Below are 17,718 nucleotides of genomic sequence, written 5' to 3'. Positions count from 1 at the left end.
GAACCTCATGCCTCTCCCCCTCAGCTTCTCCTCCTGGCCCTGTTGCAAGCATCCCTTGATGTGGAGACTGTTTGTTTGTTTTCATTTCCTTGCAAACATCAGTTTCTGACCTGCCAAGGCACTGGACTTTGGGAGTCTCTCTGCTGCAGGGCACACTGTGCATGCTGGTTCCTTCTGCTCTGTCTGGAGTAGATGGGTTGGATAAACTCCCAGACCCAAGTAATGAGGAGTTCAGCTCATCCCCAGCAGCTCATGGGCACTTTACTCCTTGTCTACTGCATCTTCCAGGCAGTGCATTTTGGTTTGCATGTTTCCTACAGCTCCCTGCTTTAGGAGCCGGGTTACTTTTCCCACAATCAGGTTATCTTCAGGCATTCTTCTGTTAATCTAAATTAGTTATTTAATCTATGGTCATAATCGCAAGGGCTCCTTCTAGACTCTGAAGTCTGGTCATTGTAAATTAATGTAACTGGGTGTAATAGGCCCTGTGTGTGATGCCTGGGGATCCCTGCTGCAGCCTGGGCTGACAAAGGGTGTGATGTGTGTGCCCTGAGAGGCAACCAAAAGTCTTTGGGCTTTTAATTACTGCAGCCTTTCATTTTGTACTGATTTATTGCCTGTTTTCATTGCCAAACACCACCCAGGCAGATAGTGTTAAGCTGTTGGGTGTTAGTTAGCTTCTGTCAATACACACAGCAGCCTGTGTGTACAGCTGGGCAAGTCTTTGAGAGGGATCCAAAGGGAAAATGCCACACGAGCCCTTCCTGGGGTCCCGGGAGCCCTCTGCACCCATCCCCTCTGCAGCATCTTGGCTGGAAGCTGAGCAGCAAAAGCCACAATGGGAGAGAGCTCCAAGGAAGCTGTTGTGATTAAACTGTCACAGTGGTATTAGCAATTCATCACGTTATCCAGATACTTGGGATTTTTCAGGCTGGGGGATAAAACCCCTTTCACAGCTAGCAAACAGTGTAGTCCATGGCATGTAAAGTTCCATTGTTAATGGAGTAGGGCTGAGCCCTCAGAAACTGGTCCCAAAAGCAATTCCCACTGCGTGGGATGGGGTTTGTAAAGCCTTTACCCAGTATGGGGCTGACCCTGACCTTGATCTTGGAGCAGCGTCACAGGAAAAGTCTCCACATGAGAATTCCCAGTTGCTGGTGTGCCTGAGGAGCACCCAAGCTCTCCTCCATCTCCTGGCCCTCCTCAGCCCCATCAATGTTCCTGTTGTTTCTCCCCCGGGAAGGAGCAGAGTCCACTCTCCACATGGCCAAGGAAATCTGGTCCTGCAATGTCTGGGTCTTGCCCAGGACACTGATGATGTTTGGGCTTTGGCTCAAGACATGGGTCCAGCTTTGTGGGCACAGAGTTCCTGGTGCTGGGGAGCTGCCTCTCCCTGCCAAGCACAGATCTGTGGTGATAACCCCACGTGTTGAGCTGCTGGGGCTGTTTCTGGGTGGTACATGCTCAGGCATCACTGCAGAGTTGCCTATAAATCTGTGTGTCAATGCAAACCCTGAGTGCTGGGCTCTGGGAGGCTCTGTGTCCCTTGTGGAATCTTCCAAACCTTGTTCCAGTCAAAGAAATTCCTTCAAATGCTTTATTTTATGATTATTTTTTTTCTATCATGCTGCTGAGCGAGAGGCTGAGGTCAGAGTCTTCACCCCCCGTGATTTTTTGGAACACACAGCACAGCAAAATGCAGATGGGTTACGGGTCTGTGTGGGGCCTCCTGCTCAACACTAAAAGGTTCTTTATTTGAAGTAAAAAAAAACAACAAAAAAAAGGCCTTGGTGACATTTTACCAAAGTTGCAGACATTTTACAAAAGAAAAAAAAAGCACAGAAGTCTCTTTTCCCCCCATTAATCCCTCAGACTCTCAGGAAAGCCTGGGGAGGTCTGAGAAGCAGAGGGAAAGGTGGGAGCAGAAGCAGCACTGGAAGAGAAGAAAGCAGCGCTCCATCAGCAAGGAGAAGTGGGTGGAGACACTGGTGGTGGCAGACACCAAGATGATAGAGTACCATGGGAGCCAGAACATCGAGAAGTACGTGCTGACTGTGATGAACATGGTGAGTCCTGGTCCCCTCAGCTGCACAGCCACCGGCTCCCTGGGGACACAGCTAGGAGAAGTAAAGACCTCTGGGCTTGCCAGGACTCACTCCTGGTGGGACCTCAGCAAACCTTTCACCAGACAGGCTGTTCCCACCAGCTCGTTGGCTTTTCTGCATTGCTGCATGTTCCATCCACCACAGGATGTGTCTACAAGGGTTTGTGTCAACAAGCCCGTGGCCAAAATCTCTGTACAGGCAGCAGCAGCTCAGCCTGCAGTGGTTCCACCTTCCCCATGGGCTGTTCCCTTCTCCTTTTCACCATGGGGGTGGATAACGTGGCCTCCCAGGGAGGTGCCCCAACAGCAGGGCTGCTCCTCCTGCACCCCTGCTCCAGGGAAGGGAGGTGGTGGGTGCTGCGCCCCCCAGGCAGGCAACTTGGGACACAGTTGAAGCTGAAACCACCCCGAAGCCTGCACTTGGGCCACCCACCACCCTCTGCATGAGAAGGAAACCTCCACACAGGAGGAGAGACCTGCAGAGACCTGGGAGCTTTGGCTCAGGCTCCCTGGAGCCCGGGGCTGGCTGTGCCCGCCAAGGGAGGAGCTGCCCTGGGAGCCAGTGCCAGCACTAGCCTGGCTTGCTGGAGAGGCAGGACTGGCTTTCCAGGGAAGGTTCCCCTTCGGGCAGTGATGGGAAGGAGCACCAGATGGTGGTGGTCTCCCCTGGGAATTGGGATGGGGTTGCTGGTGCCACAAAGCAAGCAGATAAATCAGTGTGAGTTGGTTTAGGCTGTTCACTCTTGTAGCACATACTTGCTTTTCTAAAGAGGGCTTTGGTTGATGGCCAGAAAAGAGGGTGGAATTGGGCAGAGGAGCTAAGGATAACATCCCTGGTTTCTAGGGCTTGGTGAAGGCACCCAGGGAGCACATGCTTCCTTTGAGATGTTAAACACATCTGTTGGGAGTGCAAACAAAGGTGTTCCCCTGGGTGTTTCTGGTTGAGCTTTGATGCCCTAGCACGTTGGATCTATTGTAAATGGGTATCATCACACCCCAGGGCTGCATCTGGGCTTGTCTTTCCTTCTGGGGAATCCCCTGAGATGTTGTCAACAACCTTCAGCAGCTTCCCCTGCAGAGATGCTTCCCAGCAGCAGTGTCCCAGGGCAGGGTCCTTCAGGCTCTCAGTCTTTGCCCTGTTGCAGGTGGCAGGGCTGTTCCACCACGCCAGCATCGGGAACCCCATCAACATCGCCATCGTGCGCCTCATCCTGCTGGAGGACGAAGAGGTAAAGGGGAGCAGGGTGACCTCACTCTGCTCTGGACACAGTGCTGGCTCTGGGGAGCCTGGCATCTTCCAGTCAGGTCCCCAGCCACAGCTGCACCAGCAGCCAGGACGGGACACTTTCCCCCAGTGTTTCCTAACTCCCGGTACTAGATGATTTAATGTTTGGGTTGAATCACAGATGAAAAGGAAGCAGCAAAGGGCTGTATTCCCACCCAGCCCACAACTATAAATATGGAGCCATTCCATCTGGGTGGAAGTTACTCCCCATTTCACTCTGATGTGTCTGAGATCAGAACCCTCCCCATTGCATCCTAAAATCCAGGCCAGTCCCCCAGCAGTATGTCAGCAGGCTTGTTATTATGTTGGCAGGAGGATCTGAAAATCTCCCACCATGCAGACAACACCCTGAAAAGCTTTTGCAAGTGGCAGAAGAGCATCAATGTCAAAGGAGATTCCCATCCCCTGCACCACGACGTCGCAGTCCTGCTCACAAGGTATGGTGCCCACCTGCTGCTTGATGCTGGAGGTGCTGGGCTGGCAGCTGGAAACTCCTCTGGGAGCATCTCAGGGGGAGCTGTTGAATCTCACTCTCAGTGCCTGAGCCCTGCCTGAGCACCTGCACATAACATATGTAACACAAAATCTGAAGATAACCTGGTCTTAAGGGCTGTAACTGGTCTCAGACCTCAGGTTTGAACTTGGAGTCAGCTCCCAGTTGACGAGCAGTTGAGGTTTCCCAACCAGGTTTTCACCGTGGCCCTCTTGCCAAGCCCCAGAATGGCTGGATCTTCCCAGGAGATGTACACAGGGATTAACTCTCCTTTTTCCCTTGGAGACTAATGCTGGGATTGGCAGAGGAGCCTCTAGAAGGCCCCTGACCTCCCATGAAGCTCACAGGAATTCATGCCTCTGGCCAAGTTTATATACCTTGCAGTAAAAACACAGTTTGATGGTTTCAGGCTGCAGAAACTTGGCTGTTGGCAGCATCGTGGTGGTTTGTGTGATGATTCACAGCCCACAACAGTTTTATCTTCTTAAGGAAGTTTGCTTTGTAGCAGGAATAAGGCACTTAAGGCCATGTACTTCAATGGAGTTGCTCTTCCTGGGCGGCTGGAGCTCCTCTACCCTGGACCACAGCACCCCTGGGATGTACTTCCCCAAGCAACATAGTAATTGCTTAATTATTCCCAGCATCAGCTTTATTTATACAATGGAATACATGTAGCCAGGCTGGCTGGCAGCTCCCATTAATCAGGCTTACTAATAATCCAGGGATACCGGGAGAGTAAAGGGGGAAGGAAAGGTCATAAATCTTTCCGTCGCGGAAAGACGTTGGATGTCTCCATTCTCGCTTCTGTTTGGCCAGTGTCTCTGTGTCTTCCTCTGGGATGCATCCCGTGCTCCTTCCTGTGCCCCCCGTTGGGCCCTGCTGCTTTCACACCCCCTCTTTGCTCTGTGTCTGTGTGTCCCTTGTCTCTGCCTCCCAAGGAAGGACATCTGCGCCGCCATGAACAGGCCCTGCGAGACCCTGGGGCTGTCCCACGTGGCCGGGATGTGCCAGCCCCACAGGAGCTGCAACATCAACGAGGACACAGGACTGCCCTTGGCCTTCACCGTGGCCCACGAGCTGGGACACAGGTACCACCACCTTCCTCCTCTCCTCTGACTTCTCTCCTCTGCGCTGCTCAGTCAGGGCTTGAGAAAGCACGGGGTGGGAGTGGGGAGGAGATTGCCAAGCAGCTCCTCGCTGGTGCAGACCTTCCTCTGCATCCAAGAGAACTCACTCCGGGAATTTTATTTCAGAGGTTGCCCCAGGTTTAATGAAAATCCCATCCAAGGCAACCTGGACAAATGATGTGTGTGTTATCCTGTGCTGCTGATGCTGAAGGTTTTGGAGAAGAGGGTTGCCCGTTAAGAAGTTTTAACATAACTTCCATGTATAGAATCAGCAGCAGAATTCTGCTTGCCCTAAGTCCAGTTAAATTTTGGCAAGATCCCTTGAGCATCCTAGTTGATAGCAGGCATCCTTGTACAGTAAAAACACATACCCAGTAAGTTTGATTAACTTGATCTTGTTCAGAAGTCTCACTGTGTCTTTCTGGGCTGAGTTTTCAGCCAGAAACCTGAAATAAAAGCTTGGGACAAAGTTTGGGGCAGTGCCCCTGGTGTCACTGAAGTGTCCCCATGGCCAGACCCCCCCAGCGAATGCGTGTGGAGCCGGGATGGTGGTGGTGGAGCTGGGATGGTGGTGGTGGTGGAGCTGGGATGGTGGTGGTGGAGCCGGGATCGTAGTGGAGCTGGGATGGTGGTGGAGCTGGAATGGTAGTGGAGCTGGGATGGTGGTGGAGCTGGGATGGTGGTGGAGCTGGGATGGTGGTGCCCGGCGTTGGGCTGCAGAGCAGAGTGGCTGCGCGGTTGTGGCGGCGTGCGGCTCACCTCTCCTTTGTGGGACTGTGCTCTTACACAGTTTTGGGATTCAGCATGATGGAAGCAGCAATGACTGTGAGCCAGTTGGGAAAAGACCTTTCATCATGTCTCCACAGCTCCTGTATGACACGTCCCCACTCACCTGGTCCCGCTGCAGCCGGGAGTACATCACACGATTCCTCGAGTAAGTCCTTCCCTCCTCTTATTCCTCACTGGCGGGTGCTGGGGTGGCTCAGGGCTTGGGTCCACAGCAAGGAATGGACCCAGCTGATTTGGGCTGGATGGGATCCACCCAAGGGTGCTGAGGGAGCTGGTGGAAGTGCTCACCAAGCCACTCTCCATCATTTACCAGCAGTCCTGGCTAACTGGGGAGGTCTTGGTTGACTGGAGGTTGGCAAACATGACACTCATCTACAGAAAGGGCCAGAAGAATCCAGGGACTTACAGGCCTGCCAGCCTGACCTCAGTGCTGGGGAAGGTTATGGAGCAGATCATCCTGTGTCATCACACAGCACATACAGGACAACCAGGGGATCAGGCCCAGTCAGCGTGGCTTTATGAAAGGCATGTCCTGCTTGACTAACCCAGTCTCCTTCTATGGGGATTGTACTGGATATTGGGAACAATTTCTTTTCCCAAAGGGCTGTCAGGCCCTGGCCCAGGCTGCCCAGGGCAGGGGTGGAGTCCCCATCATGGAGGAATTTCCAAGCCCTGTAGATGTGGTGCTGAGGGACATGGGGCAGTGGTGGCCTTGGCAGGGCTGGGTTGATGATTGAACTGGATGATCTTCAAGGTCTTTTCCAACCCAAGCCATTCCATGATTCGGATTGCTCTCAGCCCAGGGCACATGGGTTTGCTTTTATCCTGCTGGGCTGCCCTGGTCCCCGCCATGAAGCAGCACAGGAGTTTGGGTGGTGGCACTGAGTTTGTGGCTTCAGCAAATAAAAGCAGAGTGGCTTTCCTCCAGGCTCTGTGCAGTTTTCTTCGTTGCTGTGCTCGGGGCAGCTGATGTTTGCCTGTGGGCAGGAGGCATCACGTGAGGAAAGGAGACCGAGCCAAATTCTTCCCTGCGTTTGTTTATTTTTAGCGCCCCATGGCTCATTATCCAGCCTGTTATTATTAAGTTCCTAGGAACACAGCCCAGAGATTCACATTTGTCAGCCAGAGGCTTGTGCTGGAGAAACATTTTCCTTCCTTGCTACAGGGAGGTTTGGTACCAGTGAAAGCATCAGCAAGGCAGGGTGATGGGGAGAGCTGGTCCGGCCATCCCGTGGTGGGGAGGATGCTGGGGCTGGGATCCCAGCTCTGCATCCCAGCCTGGGACATGGGGCCCAGCCCCTGTGCAGGGGAATTGGTGTTGATTTCTGCTTTCTGAGGAATGGCACTTTGTGGTCTGTGCAGCGTTCTTGGCCTTCTGCTTTAACCTTTGCTTTTTGATTGAGAATTTCCTGCTTGCGATGACCTTGGGCTGCTACGAGCTGTGATGGGAAAGAAACAGAGCAGCTGGAGGCTTCTCCAGTGGGGTTTTGGTCTCTTTGCTCCCCCCAAGGAGGGGCAGCTCTTCCTTAAGAGCAGAGCAGAGCCCAGCAGGCATCCTCCCTGGCTGTGACATCCCCCCAGCAAGGGAGAGACCAGTTGCCAGCACAGACATGAGTGAGCCGTAATACGGTGCTGGCAGGAGAACAGGAAGGAGTGAGCCAGAAAATGAGACCCTGCTGACCTGGGGTTGCTGGATATGCCTGGAACAGACCTTGCGGTGGGGGGAAAAAAAACAACCCCAAAAAGTAAAGCACTGTTGAAGGTGGTTGTTTTTTCAAAGGTATCTAATTTGCAAACGCTGCCCAGTGTTGAGGCATCTGAAAATGCTTCTTGTCATTGACGGCAGCACAGCCCCAGTGCTGTGGGTCAGGCCCTGGGTGCAGCCTGGCCTGGGAGACCCTCTTGGCAAGGCTGGGGGACAGGGTCTGCTGGAACACCCAGAGGTGATGGAAGAGGTCCCTTCCCTGCTGGTGGTGTCCCCGAAGAATGAGCACCCCTCATTCATGCTTAGGAGAAAGGCTGGCACAGGGCACGTGGTGATGCTCCTGTGGCAGAGGAATGTGGACCAGCCCTCTTTGCCATTCCCTGATTTTCCCCTCTGTCCCTCAGAGGAGTCAGAAGATGCTCTTTGCTCCCCACCCCTCCCTGTGACATGAGCTCTCTCCCAGCCCTGCTGGGGGAATGCCCCTGTGAAATGGGATCTGGTGTCCTGAGGATGCCCTGCCTGCACCACGAGCCTGTGATGGGGTGGAGCAGCCTCCCTCCATCTCCACTGGTTGTCTTGTCTCTCTTCAGTCTCTTCTGTAGATCAGGCCACTAGTTTTTCAGCATCTTTGCACAGTGCTGGAGGTCTTCCATCATCCTCCTTCCATGGGCTCCTTCCAGCTGATCCCACCTTCCCAAAATCCGGGGACCCCCAGCCCTGCCTGCTTCATCTCTCCTCTGCCTGTTCTGCCAGAGCCCCTGTTTGTGCAGCTGATCCTTCCCAAGCTCCAATCCTTGCCTTTGTTTTTATTGAATTCCATCCTGGCTTTTTGGACCCTTCCTCCAGTCCTCCAAAAGCTTTTGGAATTTTAATCCTGCTCTCAAGTGAATCTGCAGATCCTCCCAGCCTGCTCACAGATGGGGATTTCATCACCGAACCATCCACTCCATCATCCAGCTCATTAGCAAAGGGCCTGAAACAGGCATGCGCAGCACAGACCCTTGTACATTTTTACTGCAGATTGTGGTTTATTGCATATCCCTGCAAAGCCAGAGGGAAACTCAGGCCAATTTTTGCTGGCTCGGTAACATGTTTTGGCCGGTTGAGGAGACCAGTAGGATGATCGTAAAATTCTTAATGAAGAAATAGATTTTGAACACAGCCCTGGAAAGCTGACAGCAAACCGAAAAGTCATCCCCTGTAGTGGGACAGAGATCTGTCCCACAAGCTGGAGCAAGACAGAAAATGCATTGGGCAGATCAGAGGGCAAGGAGGGCTGGAGACAGTTTTGGGGTGACACGTGGAGCCCCATGTGCTGGTTCCTGAATTGGTGAATTCATCTCAGAGGGGCACCAGGGTCATGCAGGAGCCCAGCACTTAAACCTGGACTTCCACCAGTAAAGATGTAATTCTTTCAATTTTTAAATAAAATGACTCTTTGAAAATGTTTTCCAGCAAGAGGTAAAGCAAATCCCTCTGGAGGTGCAGTGCAGTGATCTCTGTGTGCCTGAAACAGGCTGTGCACAGTTCTGCATCCAGCTGCCCCAGGACTTGGGGACAGAGGCTTTCAAGCCCTTGAGCTTGCAACGTGTTCACTGACTTTCCAATAGGGAAGCTGCTTATAAAAAAATATAGATAAGGTATTTTAAAGGGCTGTCCCCAGCCCAGCGAGCTGTTTGCATGTGTCTGGCACGGACCCACCCACGGGGGTGGGATGGGACAGGGAGGAAGGGGTGCTGGTGCTGCAGGGCATCGTGCTGTGGCACTGCCAGCACCTCAGAGCAGGAGCAGTTCCCTGCCCCTGGCCCTTGTTTCCATGTTGCTGCTTTGGGCTAAGAAGGAATCTTGTTTCAAGTGAATTTAGCCCTGTTCCAAATCACAACAACCCGAAGTAATCTAATCTGCTGAGAAACCCCCGCCAGAGATTTTTGCCTTGCTGGGAACGAGTTTGTTTAAATCAACACTGAAAGCTGAACCAGTGACAATTTCTTCTGAGCTTGCGAAGTGTTGTAGTCCAGGCTGAGGGCTGAGCTGAGGACCTGCTTGCACCATGGAAACCCAGGGCATTATTCCTAGGGAAAATGGTGTTTCTGGATTTCCATCAGGGGAAGAGGGACGTGTCAGGGAGGAAAGGGGAGCATGCAGGGCACTGGCCTGGCAGCCCCGTGGAGAAGCCTTTGCCCCTTCGCCTGCCCCATAACCTGCCATGGTGGGGGCTATGGGGGTAATTGCTCTGTGAGCAGATACCCCCTGAAAAGCAGGGTACCCACATATGCTCATCCACACGCTGGAGTGGCTGCAGGGTTGGTTGGAGAGCCAGGGCTGTACCAGCTAGAAATGCTAATTGCTCCTCTTCATGGTGGAACACTAATGAGCCATTCAGCTCCTCAGTCAGCAGCTGCGGGAGGGCTGTGTGGCTGTGCCGGGCTGGGCTGACACCACTCTGCCCTCTCTCTTTCAGCCGGGGCTGGGGGCTGTGCCTGGATGACCTCCCAGCCCGGGAGGTGCTGGACTATCCCCTGGTGCCCCCGGGCGTCCTGTACGACGTGAGCCACCAGTGTCGGCTGCAGTACGGCCCCTACTCCACCTTCTGCGATGACATGGACGTAAGTCGGGGTCCTCCCTGACCTCACGTGGGCTCATGCAGCCCCGAGGGGCTCCCAGGGGTCAGGGGGCTTTGCCTGGGGTGATCCTCTCCCTCCAGGTTGGACTTGTGCCCATGGGTTGGTCGGTGCAGTAACCATGCCCTGTGGAACTGCGTTTTAGAATCATAGAATCATTAAGGTTGGAAGGGACCTTAAAGATCATCCAGTTCCAACCCCCCTGCCATGAGCAGGGAACCACTAGACCAGGCTGCACAAAACCTTGTCCAAGTTGGCCTTAAAATCCTCCAGGGATGGGGCAACAACAACCTCCCTGGGCAACCCATCCCAGTTCCTCACCACCCTTATAGTGAAGAATTTCTTCCTAATATCTGACCGAAATCTCCCCTCTCTCAGTTTAAAACCATCACCCCTTGTCCTATCCCAATCTTCTCTGATGAAAAGCCCCTCCCCAGCTTTCCTGTGGGCCCCCTTTAAGTACTGGAAGGTGCTCTAAGGTCTCCCTGGAGCCTTCTCCTCTCCAGGCTGAGCAGCCCAACTCTCTTTCCCGCAGAGCGTGTGCAGCACGCTGTGGTGCACGGTGGGGAACACCTGCCACTCCAAGCTGGACGCTGCAGTGGATGGCACAGCGTGTGGGGACAACAAGGTGACGGGGAGCAGTGCCCCCCTGGGCTGCAGGAAGGGGGGCTTGGGGAGCACCATGTGGGGTGTGTGGGGCAGAAGGACCAGCTCTCTGGGGCCAGTCCCAGTCACCCTTGCATGGGCGACGTACCAGAGCAGGGTTTTCCTGCTCAAGGTAGCATAAAACTATCGTTCTACAAATGTCTGCAGAAGTCTGCCTTCTCTAGGCTTAGTGTCCCCTCCCCTGGCCCCAGAGCACCAGGGATGACCCCGGGCTTTGCTGCTCCCTGCAAAAACCCCTGCTGTGCCTTTGTCCTGCTGGCGCTTCCCCCTGGGCTGAGGTTGGGCTATGGGTCTCCTTGCTGCGGGGGTCTCAGTGGGGGTTTGGGTCTGTTGCCTCCTGCAAATCCTCAAGCAGCCCAACATCTCAGCCTGTCCCACTCTTGGGGGTGCAGGCCCAGGCACCTCCCTGCCAGCACAGCGTGGAGTTCCGGGGAGCAGGGGGGCGACGCGAGTGCTCGGTGCTCCCCGCCGTCGGGCTTTCTGAGGTGACACCAATTAATGCATCTTGAAAACCTTATTTTCTCCCCTTCCGGCCTGTCCCTCTGCAGTGGTGCTTCAACGGCGAGTGCGTGCCCGTGGGCTACCGGCCGCAGGCCATCGACGGCGGCTGGGCCTCCTGGAGCTCCTGGGCCGGCTGCTCGCGCAGCTGCGGGGCGGGCGTGCAGAGCGCCGAGCGGCACTGCAGCAGCCCCACGTAAGCCCGGCCTTGCCCCCCACCGCCCGCCCGGGCCCCCTGGGGAGAGGAACCCAAGGCTTTATTGCCCAAAAAAAGCTGGGGGCCATCCCCTGGGCAGAGGCGCCCTGCCCCTGTCTGCGCTGTGCGGCAGGACGGGGCTTTGGAGCCCTCAGGATCCATTTCATGGGGGGATCCAGCTGGGTGGGCAGTGGAAGCCTCTGGAGGGGCCAAGGTTATAGAATCCCAAACTGGTTTGGGTGAGAAGTGACCTTAAAGACCATCCAGTCTGAACCCCTGCCATGGGCAGGGACACCTCCCACCAGCCCAGGCTGCTCCAAGCCCCATCCAACCTGCCCTTCAACACTGCCAGGGATGGGGCAGCCACAGCTTCCCTGGGCAACCTGGGCCAGGCTCTCACCACCCTCACAGCCAAGAATTTCTCCCTCAGATCTCATCTCAGTCTCCTCTCTTCCAGTTTTCATCCATTCCCCCTCATCCCATCCCTCCCTGCCCATGTCCCAAGCCTCTCCCCAGCTTTCCTGGAGCCCCTTCAGGCACTGGAAGGTGCTCTAAGGTCTCCCCCTGGAGCCTTCTACTCTCCAGGCTGAACACCCAAAACTTTCTCAGCCTGTCTCCAGAGCAGAGCTGCTCCAGCTGTGTAATCTGGGTCCCAGGTCAAGAGCTACGTTTGTGTTTGACATGAGTTCTGTGGCAGAAGTGCAGTTGTAGTTTATGGAGTGTGTTAAACACAGCTGTGGGCGGGCAGGAGAGCAAACACGGGAAAAGCAGCAGAACTTCCCCAGGCAGTTGTTTGCTTTGGCCACCAAAGGTAAATCTTCAGCTTTGCCTTTTGGATGGAGTGAACATATGTGAGTGCTGGGCAGTCCTCCTCCCACAGGCATTTCCTCAGGGCAGGGTATGTAAATACAACCCTAAAATAATAATTAACTTTATTCTCTTCAGCAAAGCGTGCCCAGATGTAACTGATCCAGGGGAAAAGTGGGCTGTGGAGAGTGCCATGTCCAAAGGACAAGGCAAGCATCCTGAGGTGGTGGCCGTGTTTTGAGAGCCTGTTTGTTGGCATCTGAGAAATAATTATTCTTGCTTTTAAAGTCTTTCTTACTTGAAAAAGTCCAGCGGCAGCCTTGCTGTTCACTTGGGCAGCAGAGGAGCAGTTGGAAGCACATCCCAGGTGGGATGGAGAGCAGCTCCTCTGGAGCAGCCACAGAACAAGCACCTGGCTCGTTGGGCTGGTGGGAGCACGGGGACCTTGTCAGCCACAGCACCCGGGATGGGGAGGGAGATGTTTCACCACAGCAGCAGGGAGCTGGTCCAGGAGGAACCTGGGGAAGAGAGGTGTGGGCCCAGTTTCCAAGCGTTTCAGAAGCTTGCTCTGTGAAGTGGGGAACCTTCTGGCGGGTATGGTGGGTTCATTGCCAGCTTCCTTACACAACAGTGCAACAGAGCCATGCGTGTGGGTTTTAACTGGGAGAGCTCCCTGGTGAGCCCAGGTAGACTCAGCCTTGACCCAACCTCACAGGATCAAATCTTAGCAGCAGGCACAAAATTAGCCATGAATAAAAAAGGAGTTTCTCCTTGGGTGTAGTAAGTCTTTGATAGGACAGGGGATAGTTTCAAACTGAAAGAGGAGAGATTCAGATTAGATATAAGGAAGAATTTTTTTATGATGAATGTGCCGAAACCCTGGCCCAGGTTGCCCAGAGAAGCTGTGGCTGCCCCATCCCTGGCAGTGTTGAAGGGCAGGTTGGATGGGGCTTGGAGCAGCCTGGGCTGGTGGGAGGTGTCCCTTGCAGGGAGATCGGACTGCATGATCTTTAAGGTCCCTTCCAACCCAGGCCCTTCTGTGATTCTCAGTCCCTTTTCCCTCCCATGGACAGACCCAAGTACGGCGGCAGGTACTGCCTGGGGGAGCGGAAGCGGTTCCGGATTTGCAACGTCAGGCCGTGTCCCCCCGACAAGCCCTCCTTCCGCCAGGTCCAGTGCAGCCAGTTCAACCCCATGCTCTACAAAGGGAAGCTCTACAGGTGGACACCAGTGCCCAACAACAGTGAGTGGAGGGCAAAGCCCACTGCGGGTTCTGCCTGCAGCCCCAGTGCCGATCCTGAGCCTGGTTGTGCTCTCTGCCTCTGTAGGATTTGCCTTGCAGCGTGTTTATTGCCGTATTGTGAATTATGACTGGGCTTGCAGGGTTAATTAATGTTTTCGGAGATGGCTACGTGGCCTCCAGCTGCTCGGGTTTAGTTTCTGCCTGTTGGGTTCCCCAGTTAACCCCTGCGAGCTGCACTGCCGGCCCGAGGACGAGTACTTTGCGGAGAAGCTGCGGGACGCGGTCATCGACGGGACGCCCTGCTACGAGATGAACGCCAGTCGTGACATGTGCATCAACGGCATCTGCAAGGTGAGCCCGTGGGGAGGGAGCCCAAGGGCCCCCGTGCCCAGGGAAATGTCAGCAGGTCCCTGAGGAGCTGACCACTGTCCCCTCCTGCGTGCACCAACGGGCTGAGCTTTCTCATTTTGTGGTTCAGCACTCAGAGGGCTTTCCTGAGCTCCATGAGATACGTGGCATGGACATATTTCAAGGAAATAGAGTACAAGGATGTTTCAAGGATGTAGTTCCTGGGTGTCAGGAACAATTTCTTTTCCCAAAGGGCTGTCAGGCCCTGGCCCAGGCTGCCCAGAGCAGAGGGGGAGTCCCCATCATGGAGGAATTTCCGAGCCCTGTAGATGAGGTGCTGAGGGACATGGGTCAGTGGTGGCCTTGGCAGGGCTGGGTTGATGGTTGGACTTGATGACCTTAAAGGTCTTTTCCAATCAGAACAATTCAATGATTCTATGAAACAGACAAGCAGTGCCAAGGACCAAGGAGCTTTCCCAGCTCAGCTCAGGTCAGCAAATAACATGTGCCCACAGGCTCTGCTGCCCGTGGACTTGGGTTGGAAAAGGTATGTGGGTTGTGCTCCTTGCTGCCTGTGACCAGGACATGTTAGATTGAGGAACCCATATTGCTGCCCAAGTTTCAAAAAGACTCCATCTTGCCCCACGGTCCTTATTTCCCACCGTTTAGGACCAAGGCTGGTCCTTCTCTCCCTGGCTGGGCCCGCGTTGGCGGGGCTGGGGTACGGGGGCTGACGGGGCTGCCTTGCAGAACGTGGGCTGCGACTACGAGATCGACTCCAACGCGGTGGAGGACCGGTGTGGTGTCTGCCACGGGGACGGCTCCACCTGCCACACCATCAGGAAGACCTTCGAGGACAGCGAGGGGCTGGGGAAGGGGGCTCGGCTGCATCCCCAGGTCACCAGCTGCCTGTGCCATGCCGGGCCAGGCTGGCTGCTGCTCCTCCTTCACAGTGTGGCTTTTAATCCCAACTTGTTCAGTTTTGATGGGATGAGACCCACGTGGCAGCCTGGGGAGATGGGGTGTTGCCATTCCACTTCTTGCTCTTCAGGAGTAAAAATATCCCCTTGTGCTTCTTGTGTCTAGAGGCCTGAAAGCAAACGTGTGCATGCTGGAGCTGGTGTGGAGAGGTTCATGGGGGCTTTGTGGGTTGACAGGAACATGTTGAACATGTGGTTAAACACCTTGTCAGCTCCTGAACTCTTGCTCTGCAGTGGGCTCAGTGCAAGGAGGGGTTTGGTGCCTGCTGGGGCCTCACACAAAGGTGTAAGGATTGACATGATGCTGGCACCCGAGGGACACTGTCACCCACCCAAGGGACACCAGCAGCATCCTCTCTGCCGCCTCTTTGGCTCCCCTGAGAGTGATTCTTGGTTCCATTCCCAGGTTACGTCGATATTGGGATTATTCCTGTGGGAGCCCGGGAGATCCGGATCGAAGAAGTCGCAGAAGCTGGGAATTTTCTCGCGCTGAGGAGTGAGGACCCAGAGAAGTACTTCCTGAATGGAGGCTGGACCATCCAGTGGAACGGGGACTACAGGGTGGCAGGGACCACCTTCACCTACAAGAGGACAGGGAACTGGGAGAACCTCACCTCCCCGGGGCCCACTGTGGAGCCCGTCTGGATCCAGGTACGCTCTGGGCTGTGCTGGTGGGGAGGCCGGGGGGCAGAGCCTCCAGCTGTCCTGCCTTCCCGTGTGGGGCTGCACTGCCAAGGGCCATCACAGCACTTCACTGCCATCCAAGGGGTGGGGACACATTTCTCAACATCGGGAGCAGCCAAACACATGCTGCTGGTCCAAGGAGTGTGCTTCCAGCCCACACCACTTCCAGCTGAGCCTTGTCTCCTCTGCAGCATTCCTCAATATTTACACAGCAGGGAGAGTGTAAAGAGAATGAGCCCTTTTCCTGAGGCCTTCCCCAGATTTTACCAAGAGCAGGGGAAGAGCCCATGGGGCTTCTGGCAGGGCTGGAGCAGCTGGTGGGAGCTGGGAGCTGTGGTGGTGCCATGCACAGCAGCAAAGGGTGGCCCAGTGGCCCTACTTGGCAATGCCATGGGTCCCCCAGCCCCCATGTCATTGCCACCCTCCTACCGGTGCCATGTTCCCCTCAGCAGTGCTGGGGTGAGGGGCTCAATCCCTGGGTCCTGCTCTGTGGTCCAAACCCAGGTAATGCTGCACAGGGTGCTGCAGATCAGGCTCTGCTTCCTCACCAAAGCCCTTGAGGCAGAGGGTAAAAATCCTGAGGGAACATTTGAAATCCTCTGAAACAACTAGGAATGTCAAGTTTTACTCTTCTTTGCACTGCTCTGGAAATTGCCTTAGTTTGTAAATTAATTTTCACCTTGTTTCCAGGAAAAAGAGTTGCCTGGGACTAATTTCAGGGTGGTTTTATGTTTCAGTGAGCTTTGCAGGAGCCATAGCTGCCAGTGGCAGGGGCAGTGAAAGGCTGTGCCCGTCTCTGCCCTTCCTTCCCAAGGATGGTCAGGAGTGAGGAATCTGCCTGTTAATGCAGAGGTGTCGGGAGCCAACATCCTCATGCCAGGGAGGCCAAGCTTTCCCCTGGAGAAGCTGGGAATTGTCCCCTGGGTGATGGCACAGCCAGCAGCTGGCTGAAATTCCTTGTGGTGCCAAGTGTGGTGCAGAGGTGGTGGCCGCCACAGAGGTATGTCCCCAGGCCATCCCAGCTTGGCCCAGTGCACTCCTCCCTTGGCAGAGGCTCGCCCTGGAGCCCAGCCACACCGCCCAGCCACGCCGCCCCGCCAAGCTCTTCCCTTTTGCCTCCCTTTCAGCAGAGGCTGAGGATGAAATGTGAGCAGGACCCTGGGCTCCTCTGCCGCCAAGTGCTGCTGTTAACGGGAGCGCTGGCGTGCTCGGCACCCGCCGGTCATTTCCTGGGATTCCTAACCTAATTAAAAGCTTTTGACAGAAATGTTTGGATATTCACAAAGAGGTTCTGGAAAGACGCCCTCGTTCCTCCCGGAGCTCCAAGAACAACAAAGCTTTGGCAATAATGGGAGTGCTTAGGCTAAGAAAAACAAGGTTCAGCTCCTGGCCTTTGCCAGGCACTAGTGCAGGAGGTGCTTTGGGCAGGACTTGGGTCAACCCCAGGAGCTGCTTCGTGCCTGCTGAGAGCAGTTGGAAGCCCCTTCAAGGGGGGAGCAATTAAGGAAACTCTCTCGAACACGCAGAGCCAAGGGCTTTGATTCCTTCTCTACAGGGCCAGACTCATCCTGCCATCCCTTTCCTTCCTTCTGCCCCATCCCAAAGGGCAGGTCAGTGTGGCTGACGTCCACCTCAGTGTCCATCCATCCAGGCCATCCACCTTCAGTCCAGCAGACAAGGCTTGGAGCAGCCAGAGCTCCCTTCAGCTGTAGCATCCCTCACTGAGAGGTCAGGGAGGGAGATGGAAGGAGGTAGACAGGGCTCGACATGCTTCCAGCCAGTGGGAGCAAGCAGTGGGTCTGTCCTGTGGAGAGGGACATTCCTGCCCCATGTGTGCAGACCCTGGGGCGGGCTGGAGTCAGGAACGGCACATGCAAAACCTCCTGCCCTGGCTCCAACAGGGAAGGGGACATCTGGCCATCCTGGACCCTGCTGCACCCCAGCAAGAGCTGGAACCATCGCTGTCCCCTGCCAACAGACAGTGCAAGGGGACAGTCACAGAATCACAGAGTGTCCCTGGCTGGAAGAGACCTCCAAGATCATCCACTCCAGCCCTAGACCTAATAGCACAAGCTCCCCACTAGACCATGTCCCTGAACACCAGGTCCACATGCCACAACCATGTCCTTGTGGCCGCGCCAGGCAGGGTCTTGCCTCCTGAGCATCCCCTGG

The 17,718-nt window shown here is 55.0% G+C and overlaps 1 protein-coding gene across 1 annotated transcript in view; it reads left to right on the top strand.

Annotated features, from left to right (window-relative positions):
- Positions 1 to 17,718, top strand: part of ADAMTS7 (ADAM metallopeptidase with thrombospondin type 1 motif, 7) — a gene marked incomplete at its 3' end in the record, with an annotated part of 42,525 nt that overhangs the window by 7,201 nt on the left and 17,606 nt on the right. Inside the window, exons 4-15 of the mRNA XM_010002844.1 lie at positions 1,873 to 2,066; positions 3,250 to 3,333; positions 3,702 to 3,826; positions 4,821 to 4,970; positions 5,800 to 5,943; positions 9,965 to 10,109; positions 10,660 to 10,752; positions 11,339 to 11,484; positions 13,365 to 13,534; positions 13,752 to 13,885; positions 14,633 to 14,751; positions 15,267 to 15,513. Of these exons, the coding sequence (XP_010001146.1) occupies positions 1,873 to 2,066; positions 3,250 to 3,333; positions 3,702 to 3,826; positions 4,821 to 4,970; positions 5,800 to 5,943; positions 9,965 to 10,109; positions 10,660 to 10,752; positions 11,339 to 11,484; positions 13,365 to 13,534; positions 13,752 to 13,885; positions 14,633 to 14,751; positions 15,267 to 15,513 (1,751 nt within the window). The remainder of the gene's footprint in view (positions 1 to 1,872; positions 2,067 to 3,249; positions 3,334 to 3,701; positions 3,827 to 4,820; positions 4,971 to 5,799; positions 5,944 to 9,964; positions 10,110 to 10,659; positions 10,753 to 11,338; positions 11,485 to 13,364; positions 13,535 to 13,751; positions 13,886 to 14,632; positions 14,752 to 15,266; positions 15,514 to 17,718) is intronic.

The sequence above is a fragment of the Chaetura pelagica genome, unplaced genomic scaffold, assembly GCF_000747805.2.
Source record: "Chaetura pelagica isolate M959 unplaced genomic scaffold, ChaPel_1.0 scaffold658, whole genome shotgun sequence".
NCBI classification, from domain to species: Eukaryota; Metazoa; Chordata; class Aves; order Apodiformes; family Apodidae; genus Chaetura; species Chaetura pelagica.
The sequence above is the reverse complement of the archived record's forward strand: the minus strand, read 5'-3'. Positions and strand labels throughout refer to the sequence as shown.